This window comes from Tupaia chinensis, unplaced genomic scaffold (assembly GCF_000334495.1).
Source record: "Tupaia chinensis unplaced genomic scaffold, TupChi_1.0 Scaffold146907_1, whole genome shotgun sequence".
Lineage (NCBI taxonomy): Eukaryota > Metazoa > Chordata > Mammalia > Scandentia > Tupaiidae > Tupaia > Tupaia belangeri.
In genome coordinates this window covers 126240-138800 of record NW_006206760.1, presented here as the reverse complement: position 1 = coordinate 138800, position 12561 = coordinate 126240, and the positions used below count along the sequence as shown (strand labels likewise).

Genomic DNA, 12561 nt, shown 5'->3' with positions numbered 1-12561 from the left:
GCAGGAAGGGAGAGGCCCAGCCCCTTCCTGCCCCCACCCCTCCACCAGAGATCAAAGCGGAAACTGCAATTCGCGATGATTTTGCCAGCCGCAAGGCCAGGGCCTGGAAGAAAGCCCCCAGCACTAGGCAGAAGTTCGTGCACTTTGGGCCGGTGACAGAGATAGACCAGCAGACCTGGCGGCGGCTGAGCATTGGCCAGGCTGGCCCCAGGGAGGCTGCCGAAGACGCTGTCCGCCACAGCAGCAAGATGCAGACTTACTCTGAGGCCCTCGCCTCGCCGCCCACGTGCAGCTCAGAGAAAGACCAAGGCCTTAACCCAGAGAGTGACTGCAGGTACTTTAGCTATGTCGTGCCAGGAGGCCTGCTGCTGCCCACAAGTGGGCCGAACCCGTTAACAGCCCCTGGAATGAATTTTAACAGACTCAGTCATGGCTGGGGGTCACCCTGGGGGGAGCGTGTGTATGAAGTCAAGTGGCAGATGTCCATTGTGATTCTGCTGCCACCAGAGAATGCCAATGACCCCAGCCAAGGATCCTTTTGCCCTCAGATGCATTAAGCACTGCTTTATTGGTTAAAATACTGACTACGGGGCCAGCAGGTGGCGTGATGGTTACGGTGCTGGACTCCACGTGGCCAGCCATGGTTTGAATCCCAGCCCTGGTGGCTCATATGCGCATGTGCATGAATGCCAAGAATCCCTAGAGGAGACTGGAGGATGAGGGGCTGCTGTGGCCATCCCTCCCTGGGGGGGGGGGGGTTGATTTCTTACTTTCCCTCTCTCTGTTTCTGGTGAGCTCATGCACGCTATGGTAAAAACCTTAAATAAATAAAATAAATGCTAGATGAAGTGTTATACTGTTATCACGAGCTTTTCTTTTAAAGATGTAAGGATATCTTTTTTTTTTTTTTGGAGAGGTTTTTTTCGCTATAGGGCGCGTGCGCTCGCCAGACAGACAGAAAGAGACATAGAGACAGAAAGTGAGAAATCCCCCTTAAGGGGGATTTCTCACTTTCTTACTTTCCCTCTCTCTGTTTCTGGTGAGCTCATGCACGCTATGGTAAAAACCTTAAATAAATAAAATAAATGCTAGATGAAGTGTTATACTGTTATCACGAGCTTTTCTTTTAAAGATGTAAGGATATCTTGATAAGCATTGGCTTTTTCTATAACCTCTTTCTTTCCTAACCTATGAGGTAGGGAAAAATAATGATGAGGCTCCCCAGCCCCAATTTAGAACATCTAAGTAGACATATAAAGAATAGTAAAGATCTCCTCCCTCCCCTACTTTTTCAAATTATATAGTAAATCTGGACTGGAAAGAGACTTCTCTTTGGGGGTTTCTGTAAGTCTAGAGTGTCGTTGGCTGACTCGCCAACCAAATTCGAGAGGAGGCACTTGGTAGACCGGCCTCCAGTTATCATCCTCGTGGAGGCTTCCTGCTCTGGATCCCTGAGCCCTCTTTGGGGGATTCAGTTCTGGGGGCTGCTCTCTCTTCTGTTAGGCCAGTGTGGGACATTGTAAGACTGTAGATTACACGGGAAGCTTCTATTCCACCTGCATGGGGAGTCCTTGCAGGAGGAAATGCTCCGGCATTCTCCCATGCTTTGTCCTTGAAGTCTAAAGCAAGCAGTGGACAGTTCACAGTGTATAGGACGTCCTCTGTGCCAGACTTGGAGTGTCACCATGGGTTGTCGTAAACCCGGGAGACCAGAAACAAAGCCAGGGGTCCAGAGGCTGATGGAGATCAAAGGGGGTTAGGGTATTAATGAGAGCAGCGTCCCCAAGGCTTTGGCTCCTGAGGGAGCATCGCTCAGGCCATGCAACAAGCACTTTGGCCAGTGTCCTGGGTCTCTTCTCAGGCCTTGCCAGCGTTCACATTCCACTTTCTCAGTCCAGTGACGTCATCCTTCCTAACTGACTTTGGCATGAGGACAGCTGGACTGTCTGATTTAATGGTCAGCTCTTAATCTTCCAGGCTCGGCGACTCCCAATGCCTCCTTTCATAATGCTTTTTCTTTTTCTTTTTTTTTTCTAAAATTATTTTATTTAACTTTATTTATTCATTTATTTATTTATTTCAAGTTGACCAGAGAGGGATAGAGGGATAGAGAGAGAGAGAGAGAGAGAGAGAGAGCAAGCTGCCAGGTCCAGGACTTGAACTGTAATCAGCCACGTGAGAGTCCAGCACCCTTAACCACCAAGCCACCTGCCAGCCCCTCATAATGCTTTTTCTTCTCTCTTGCCACCGACCCTCCTTGGCCATCCACCGAAGCATGAGCTCTGGCAGAGAGGACTATGGCAAAAGGGCCACACGGCTGGCACCCGTGCCCGAGTGTCAGGAAGAATGGGTCTGCAGTGTGGGCGCGTGCCCAAGGACTGGGGAAGGTGAGCTGGCCCTCTCCACGAGGTGAAGGGAAGCAGGACAGATGGGGGCCTTTACCTAGTGGTAAAGCCCTCTTCTCTGACTGTAGTCACATCCCAGCAGCTGCCCCAGGGCGGCAAAGAAGAAAGCGAAGGCGTCACTCAAAGAGATTCTGAGACTCCGCCAGAGGCAGAAGGACCCGCCAAGAGCAGCCAGCCACCGTGAGCCTCGTGCCTGCAGTTGTGGTGTGCTGCCTCTGCCGTGTGGCTCTGTGTCCCCCAGACAGCTTGGAGGCACAGCGTGCCCTTGGTGACAGCTGTTGCGAGGAGTGAAGCCGCTTGAAGGAATGTGCCCATCCCAGGATCAGAGCTCTGCTTCTGGGGCCTGCTCTGGGTGGATTTTAGCCTTTGCATGTGGTTGGGGACTGGCCAAGTTCTGTCCTCAGGAATCTGGAGACCCAGAAAGGGAGCCCCGTTCTCCTGTGAGTACCGGCTGCATGCGGGGGCTCACAGTATTCTGAACACGCTTCTCTGGGTGCTGCCGCCTCCGTGGGTGCTGGCTTCTTCTGTCTTGAATTAATGCCAGTGAGTGACGCTACTGAAAACGATTGAGCATTAAGTGGCCTTTGACTGGCTGGACTGAATGTCGCCCTAGTGTGTGTCCTCCAGCCTCTGAACAGGAGGCTTTGGGGACAGAAGAGAGGTTGGAGAAGATGACAGCTCCCGCCTGGGATGGCAGTGGACTGAAAGGCCAAAGAAAGGTGTCCGGGTCACAAAAAGATGACATGATGGTCAGGAGAACTGGGACGTCCCTTAGACACACCGGATCCAACCCGAACCAGTTCCTTCCGGTGCCGTTTGCAAAGCAACAGACTGTGGAAGAACCTGCCAGGGGACCAGTCCCGAGCGATCAGAGGTCAGAAGGTTTTCCTGTGTCCTGTGCCCGCTTCTCCAGCCTGAGCTTGGCCTGCGCGTCAACTGTGTCATTAACACGTCGTGACGTTCTAATGCCCCGACCTACTATGCTAGAAGCAATGAAGTGACGGCACTTGGCCCAGTCCACCCAGAACCTCTTTGCTATGTTGCATGTGAGCAGGTGTGGGAAGAACAGTTCTATGGCAAATTTACCTGTTAGACGTTCCGACTCTCACCTCCAGGGCAGAATCCATGGGAAACGCGTTGTCTTTCCTAGCTCATGCAGGGAACTTCCTGAAGGTGTTCAACTTCCTTCTCACCGACTAGATCTCACTTTGATTCCAGGTTCAAAGAAGAGAAATACCCACTTTGAAATGTGTAGTTTAATTGAATTTTCAACAGGGTCTCAGGCTGCATTTGCCCTTCAGCCCTTGCACCCGGATGGTGGCATGTACAGGTCAACTGGGGAATCCAAGCCTTGATTGTCATGGGGATCCAGTGTTGCCTGAGCAGGGCATTATCACCGTGCCAGGGAGCTGGCTTCTGCTTCGTATTCAAACAGGGATAAGTGGTTAGTTTGCGCTCACAGGGCAACTAACTCTGTTTGCTCTCGACAAATACTAGTTAAGTAGTTACTGTCTTACATGCAATAAGACAGTATGTGCTGGATGCTGGGGGATAATCTTAGATGAGCGGTAAAATAATTTCCCTCTCACTTCAAATTAAGCAAATGCTAGTTCACAATACAGAAAGACAGACCCAGCTGGGACCAGCAGTTAGCTGTGTCACTGGGCTCCCATGTAGTCGATCGCGGTTCAAGTCCCGGACCCGGTGGCTTAAAACTCACGCCTGGTGCGTGTGTGTGCATGCCCAAGATCCCAAGAGGAGAAGGGATTGTGGCGTGGCCATCCCCACTGGGGGGGTGATTTCTCGCTTTCTGTCTCTCTGTCTCTGTCTGTCTGGCGAGCACACGCACCCTATAGCAAAAACCTCTCCAAAAGAAAAAAGAAAAAGAAAGAAATACAGACCCAGCTAATTATTGATCCTGAAATGCCTTGTTGGTGCTAAAAGTTACACAAATGCATCAATAGGTATATATAATATTCTTTTTTAAATCTTTCTCTCATTTATTTATTTAAATTTGCTGTAGAGTATGTGCACTCACCAAAGAAAGAGAGAAGGACAGAGGGAGAGAAAGTGAGAAAGTATCCTCTCGGGGGAGAGCCATGCCATAATCCATTTTTCCTCCATTCTCTTATTGGGATTTTGGGCACACGTGCACATGGGCCCAGCATGTTCCTCAAGCTTCCAGGTCTGCAACTGAAACCAGGCAGTCCACCCTGTAGGAGTCCAGCATCTTACCCACCATGCCACCTGCTGACCCCATGGTAGAGACATCTATGAAATGTTGTGAATTATTTTATTTAAATTCAAATATATCCTACATGCAACAGCATAGCTAAAATTCTCAAACTAAACATTTTTCTAGAAGAGCCAATCTCTACAGGATGTACTTTGGACAGTCTACGAAAAACTCAATACTTACATGTGCCTGTGTTCAGTGTGTGCAAATTCACTAGGGTGTACGCATAGTATGTACGCTTTCTATACCCGGGACTTCACAAAGCTTGTGGAAAAATGGGATTAAAGTGCACATTTATTTTGGTGGGGAAAAAAAAAAAAGCCATACATAGGTTTTTCATAATGTGCATTTTCCATAAACTTTTTGAAGACCCTTTGTATGTATGTTCTACATTAATAAAATGTTAATAAAAATATTTCAGGTAGAGATACAAAATCACACAACAAATACTAATAGATTACTACTTGATTAACTAGCTATTAGAAATAACTCCTCTGGGACCAATAGGTGGCATAATGGATTAAGGGTGCTAGGCTCCCACATGGCCTGACCGCAGTTCAAATCCCAGACCTGGCAGCTTGCTTTCTCACTTTCTTCCTCTCTCTCTCTGTCCCTCTGTGGTTAAATTTAAATGAATAAATAAATAAGTTAAATAGAGTAATTTTTTAAAAAAAAACACTTTTCGGCTCTTCTCCACTGATAATTTAGAAAAAACTGTGTTCAAATAAATCTATTCCAATAGGCCTACTCATTAACGGGGAAATATGTATCCAGTATGCTGAATTCATAGTGCTCATTCACTCTTTTGATATGGAAGAACCCTCTCATCATCTGCTTCAATGTAGAGATGCTTTTGGAAACTGAGGCTATTAGGTTGAAATTTAATACTTTCTGAAACTATTCCCTGGAGAAACAGAAAATGAGTCTTATTGCCAGAAGAAAACTATTCGCTAACACTTTCCTTGTCTTGCTTTTGGCCATTTCAAGAGACAGTTTGAGTTTTGCCCTGGTATGGTTGCTTTCACTGTGATTAAATAATTATCAATGAATGCAGATTGTTCTAGAAGGGCAAAACCATACAGGGGGTGTGTGTCCACCCGTGTATTTTCTCTAAGGTTACAAGAAGAGGTCTTCAGAAAGTACTCTTTTTCATATAAACTGTTATGAAACTGAGCATGGGACTGGGTTGGTCTGGCTGACAACCCCAAAATGTAATTTATTGCAAACTGGAAGCAGGGCATATTTTTATCACTGAAATAATTCTTTGTCCACCACCATACTGCAGAAATGGGCAGCTTTTATAGCAAAGGTAAGAACCATCCCTTCGAATTCACCTTTGCTGAGTCATCGTCATCATGGGAGCTGCTTTTATTTAAAACTGTGCTTAAAATATGCCCCTTGGAATGGTCTCCTTTTTTCCTACTTTGATCTTTTCCTTTGCATTGTCAGATACATTTAGACTTAAAACAATTCTATTGCAGAGTCTACAACTTTATAGATCTAAGTAATCAGAAGAATAGAAATGGTTGGGGTAAACCTTGGTTTTTCAAATTATGGGAGATTATTCAAGCCTGGTTTTGCTGAAGTTGTAGTTTTTGTCAAATGCAGAAGGCACTGACTGGGATTCTGGTTGGAGTTCTGGTTTGCAGAAATACTCTTTGAGGTCCTTTGTGTGAATGCATTAACACGTTGGAAACAGGGTCGCTACAGGCACGCCTATCTTCTGGGTGTCTATCACAACCGTTTACTGCTGGATGTAGAAGCGTGAGCGGCTTCACCGTGTGTGAATGACCATAATACACGTTTGTTTTTTAAGCTGCCTTCTCTAAACATCGTGGATTGCACCTAAGCCTCTTTGTGTTTAAATCGAACAGCTTCTTTGTGGGTAGCCTGGGACTTATTTTCATTTCTCCTCTGGGTTTTAATACACATTTCGCATTCTTTAGAATGACCAAGACTTTTCTTTGATTTTCGGCAGCCCAAAGATATTGCTAATTGCATAATGATACTTCTCTTCCAGTAGGATCGGCAAGAAAGGTTTGGTGCACATGTATTTCAGCAGTGGTTTTTCTTTCCAGCTCGATTACAGCGTGAATGGTCTACCTTGCCGGTCTTCTAATTTTGTATTTGGTCTTATAGATACGGTCCGAGAACTCCTGTGTCTGATGACGCAGAGTAAGTTGTCTTGTGTTCGTAGGATTCCATTAATTGCTAGCCTAAACTGCATGCTTCCGATACTTACCACTAATTGAAATGCAATGGGTGCAATGCTGAGCTGAATAGTTAACGGACTCGTGCAGCCGAGCACTTGAAGCACAAGTGCAAAACATTCCTCTGCGCAGAAAGGAGGAATGAAGATGCAATCTAAGCATGATTCTAATACCCAGCTGCTGCTTAAAACATAGCATTTGCTTTTCATAGACCGGGCATGTTAAAATTGTTGTCTCTGTTATGGTTTGGGCACTGGCACCCCTTCTGAACCACAGGATTATTAAATTCTGAACTTGGCGTTTCCTTCTTGATAGGTTGGGTTTAGCGTGAACAATGAAGCAGTCATTCCCACAGTTGCATTCTTTTAAAAAACTAAGAAAATAAATCCTAAACCACTAATTATAGATTCAGAAGCCCAAGTTCCTCCCAGGTTGGAGTCATATAAACTGCGGGATGCTTGAGACCAAAACATTGGGGTTTCGTTCAAGCTCTGTGGCATAGCAGAGGGTCAAGTGTGTAAAAACATGACTTGTGCTTCCCCGGCCTGCCACTTGGCTGGCACTCTCCTCAGAGATCCATTATTGTGCACCTCAATTCAAATTTAAGAAGAATCTACATCCTCCTACTTGTGACCCCGTTAATGCCATTCCAAAAATGGATTTCCTCTGTGTAGATCAGATCCGTTGATCCGATGTGATATACAAGGTAAAAGTTTTCGTAGCAAAATATTGCCTTCTCAGAGTTGAGTCCCTTGTGTTTCAAGAAACACAATTAATATCTAATTCCAACACGAAGAATCTCTCCTGTCTGTGGGAGGCACTGTGGCCTTGTAGGAGTCTGGGCCCTCTGAAAAGTGGTCACCAGCTCTCTTAATGCCTGTCCTCCTTGCCTGAGCCATGATTTCAAGTCACAGACTGAAGAGAGACATACGAATGTACAACCCACAAATATCCTTTCCACCAATGACAACGAGACTAGGAAACATATTAAATGGTTTTCAGTTTGGCTTTTAATTTTAGTAGAGGGTGCACACCCTTGCCAGAAAGAGACAAAATGAGAAAGCATCCAACCATGGGGGATGATCATGCTGTAATCCCTTCTCTTCCTTTGCTTTCTCTTGTCAGGATTTTGGGCGCGCGCGCACACACACACACACACACACACACACACACGGCATGTTTTTCAAACCACCAGGTTCAGGACTCAAACCGTGTAGTCAGCCATGTAGGATTCAGCCGCCTTAACCACCACACCACCAGCTGGCCCACGTGTTGTCAAGTTGTGCTTTTTGTATGTTTGTGTTCAAGACATTGGCTTAGTTTGGACTCTTAGCCCTGAACAGCCAGACTGCAAAGCCAAGTTTCCCGTGTGTGATCTGTGATGGGTTAACAGCCTGACAGATAGAACATGCATGTCTCAAAATCAGAATCCACCTGGGCATGACTGCACAGTTAAGCTGTCTGCAAAACTGAGCCCTGATTATTGCTTTTTAAGCCTGCAGTGGCAATATCTGACATTCACTGAAAGGAGGATTATGTAAGATTGATAGGCAAAACCCTGCTTTGATTTGGTGAGCAAAAACATTTTGATAGAATGGATTTATTCTTCATCACCGCAAAGCTGCTATGCAGTCTGCCTCAAAGAACCCTCCGGGAAACCCTAAATGGTAAAAGGAAAGAAGCTGAATTAAAGAGAATTTGACCCATACCTGAACACAAAATCTCACCGAGAAAAGTTCAGGATTTCCCAAAAGGAATGAGGCGGGATCTCGCTCTCTCCTTCTTTAAGTTTACGAAGAGTAGCCTAATGGGTCAAGAAGGGTAAAAGAGGCTTCTTTTCCAGTGCTCCTTCTTATCCAGGAATGACACAGTTTACATGAAACTACATGGAGAACGAAACAGAACGTTAAGATTAATTTAAAAAATTTTTAAATAGAAATGTATCCTACTTTCATTTTATTCCCTCACTCGCTCCATTTTCCAAAACCTTGAAAGGCAGTGATTGGCCCAGGCAATATTTATTAACAATTAGCAAATTCTTAAAATACAGCCCAATTTAAGAAGAAAAATAAAAAAGATGTGCCCTCTAAAGAGAACTTAGGTCAGGGCAGACACACCACCCAAGCAAATGAAAAAATTCCCACTTCCTGAACAACCACAAGTCTTTTTTTCTTTTCTTTTTTTTTTTTTTTTTTTTTGGAGAGGTTTTTGCTATAGGGCACGTGCGCTCGCCAGAAAGACAGAGAGACAGAAAGCAAGTCATCACTCCCCAGGGGAGATGGCCACACCGCAATCCCTTCTCCTCCATTCTCCTCTTAGGATCTTGGGCACGCACACACACATGCGCCCAGCATGAGTTTAAGCCACCGGGTCCGAGACTCGAACCGCAGTTGACTACGTGGGAGTCCAGCAACATAGCCATTACACTAACTGCTGGTCCCAACAACCACAAGTCTTTATCCATAGACTTCACTTCATCTTCTTGCCTTTGTTCTCACTTCCACAATCATCCTCTCCCTACATGCTCTTCCCAGAGGAAAATGTGCCCTGTCAAAGCCATTGGTTAATTTTACTCTGAGTTTCCTTACCTTAGACTTGGCCCAGATTTTCAGGCTTCCCTTGAGGCAGTTTGATCAAAGTCCTCAAGAATACAAACCACCAAGAAAGACCCTGAAGCTCACATGCTAGCCCAGACTACATACTCCCAGTACTTGCAATCTTGGCTGAGATATTAGAAGACATAGATCTCTCTGAGCTGGACTCACTTAGACTCCACTAAGTAGCTGGTAGATTATGGGAGAGAGAGGAGGTCCTGCACAAGGTCTGGGGCCGTTGTCCAGCAACCCAAGGGCACAGGCATTTGATACTGGGAGCCCAGAGTTAGACCAGATCACACTGTTATCCTGGGAGCTGGGCTTCTCCAGGGCCCTCACCCCCACCCAATCCCCACATACATGCTTCTTCATGTGGGTGTTCAAGTCCAAGCTCAGCACTTGACAACATTTCCTGAGCAATGACTCAGCCCATTTTCTATCTAGTGTTATCAATTTTTAACTTTCTCAGTTCCTTTTTTTTTTTTTTAATAGCATACATACACCACTGACAGTTTTGTTATTTCTTTTTTGGTCAGTTTGCTGATATTTCTTTTTTTAAAAACTGTGGGGAAAAAAAAATACACTTCCTGGTGTATAAAAAGGGCCAGTAATGATTTCTCTTTTTTATTTAACCAACCAACTCTTGGGCACAGTTGGGCTGAGGTGATTAGAGCTTCACCATGGGGGTAGAGATGGGAACCCAGACCAAAGGAAGGGAATTTTGAAGGCCTTTTCTCCATGCCTGGCGAGTGAAACACCAGGTCCTGGAGAAGGCGGCCATTTTCTTCCTTGAGTTCCAGAGAAGACCTTGGCCCAGGACCACCCATTGTGACCTAAATCAGGAGATGCCCTTGAAGGTCCCCCATCTCCCATAATCTGCCAGCTACTTAGTGGATTATACGAAGGTCCCAGCTCAGAGAGGTTTATATCTCCTAAAATCTTAGCAAAGATTGTCAATTGCCTTAAAACATAAACTGACTGGATTGCATATTCGAAAGGTAAGATTTTTTTTGGTTCATTTTTTAAACTATGAGAGGAGAAATGGGATGAAAATTCTGGGTTTCTTTTTAGGAAGCCTACTGAAAGTGAATTTTGATTCCTGAAGGTTAAAAAACATGGGTTGGACTTTTCTACCTAACTGTGTAAATTCCTAACTGGTTCCTAAAAACATGAAAACTCGCCTTCTGAGGACTGCAGCTTAGTTTTTTCTGGAAGGCGTGGCTCTGAAATCAGCATTGTCCCAGTATACGGGACAGTTTTGCTCAGAGGTGGTTCTTTCTGTGCTGAGAGCTCGGGTCAAAGCCCTTCTCTGCAGTTGAATTGTAGAACTCCCTTGGGGAAGACAGAGCTCCATTACGGGCTTCAGTTTTCATTCTTGTCAGTCAGGCTTATCCTGTGTCTGGAAAGAAGGGAGAGGCAGCCCCATGTCCACACAGATTCATTTGAGTGGATTGACATGCAGGTGGGCAGCCATTGTCTTGGGGGGTCTTCTTCCAGATAGCTGCCTGCTAAGGAACTCATTGCATCCAATGATGCAGCCACTGGTCATTGCCCGGCCTGGGGAGATGGCTGTGCACATCCCTAGTGATGTCTAGAGTTAGCTGGCGTCTTGGTGCATGGCTTTCCTTTTTCTCTATGCTAAGCTGGATTCGAACCTGGACTCTCACCGCTTTTTGTTTCTCACAGTTAACCGTGAACTTTAAGGTCCCTCCATTTCTTGATCTGAGGACTCTATACCACCTCCACCCAAAGCTAGATTTTTTTTCTTTTTCTTTTTCTTTCTTTCTTTCTCTCTCTCTTTTTTTTTTTTTTTTTTTTTTTTTTGAGAGAGAGAGAGAGGAAAAAAAAAAAAAAGCTGAGGATTTTGCTTTGGTTTCTGTTTGTGTTTCCGTCTGGCTGCCTCAGCTTTTACTGTAACAAAGGTTTATATGAACATCACAAAAAAGGCCCCATGGTCTCACCCAATATTTAATAGCTCCTGCAGAATGTCTTAATTTTGTGTTCAGCCTAAGGGTTTTTTTTTTTTTTAATTGCTTTCTCTATCCATTTTCTTGTAAAAGATTAAATTTGGAGCTAACCTGACAAAAATAAAGCAAAAAGACTGTGAGCATGTAGGTTCCAACGTGTAAGCGGGGTCATATTTTAGTCCTGTTTTTGGCAAAACACCTTACTTTCTTAATTATAAGATGCCATCGCCTGACTATCAATTTTGGACAGTGTTATAGGAAATGAAAAGAAATAATCACATCAGACATACACATCAATTCATGGTTGCTAGATACCCTCAAAATTCAGGAAGTCAGATGTGAAAATTAGGTATCTTAAACTTAAGGCCATGTGATTTTTTTTTTCCCATGGAGAATTTGCTTCCGTTCACATTGGAAGCAGATCTTTACACAAAGACTACTGTACTGCCCTGACTCCCCAAGTCTCCCTAAGTTATCTACCTTTTAATTATTTCATTTTATTTTTAAATACAGCCCCAAATGAGGGAAGCCCAGAGAGTCACCCCCCTTTCTCTAGCGCTTCTTTAAACCTATTTGGTGCCCGACTGTGAAATGATGTTGTTCTGACTCAGTGCTGTCATGAAGGCAAGGACAGTGGCATGCTGGCTTCTGCGGCAGACGGAGGTGGCGAGGCCAACGTGCTCTCCCCTGCGAGGGCCCCAAGGGCTGCCGTTTGCAGGGATGAGGACTAAGAGGGGCTCTCCCAGCCCCGCAGCGCCCCCAGCGGCCGGACCTGCGCGCCGTGGCGGGCGCCGACCGGGGCTTGCTGTGCTCTCTCTGCCCACAGGAGCACCAGCATGTTTGACATGCGGTGTGAGGAGGAGGCCGTGCAGCCGCACAGCAGGGCCCGCCAGGAGCAGCTGCAGCTGATCAACAGCCAGCTGAGGGAAGAGGACGACAAATGGCAAGACGTGAGTCCCGGCCCAGGCCACTCCAGCGGTGGGGAGGCTGCTGGGAGCTGAAAGGGCACTGGGAGAGTGGACTTGCACTTGAAAGCCTTCTGGGAGGACACTGCCAGAGCCATTTCAGACAGCCACACAGTCAGTGTGGGGACAGACGGAAGGCTAATAGCCACGTGAGTGACACTGACAGGCATTGGCAGGGGGCCCA

General features: G+C 45.8%; 1 protein-coding gene across 6 annotated transcripts in view; it reads left to right on the top strand.

Moving 5' to 3' along the window:
* The window catches only part of LIMCH1 (LIM and calponin homology domains 1), a 237730-nt gene that overhangs the window by 158744 nt on the left and 66425 nt on the right, over positions 1–12561 (top strand). For 3 of the 6 annotated variants that reach the window (XM_006169200.2, XM_027768571.1, XM_027768573.1), the window contains exons 5-6: positions 6781–6816; positions 12239–12362. In XM_006169200.2, the coding sequence (XP_006169262.1) occupies positions 6781–6816; positions 12239–12362 (160 nt within the window). Of the gene's footprint in view, positions 1–4; positions 335–1653; positions 1657–2274; positions 2388–2473; positions 2586–3018; positions 3280–6780; positions 6817–12238; positions 12363–12561 lie in introns of all 6 variants that reach the window. The other 3 variants (XM_006169201.2, XM_027768572.1, XM_027768570.1) reach the window with 2 other exon arrangements.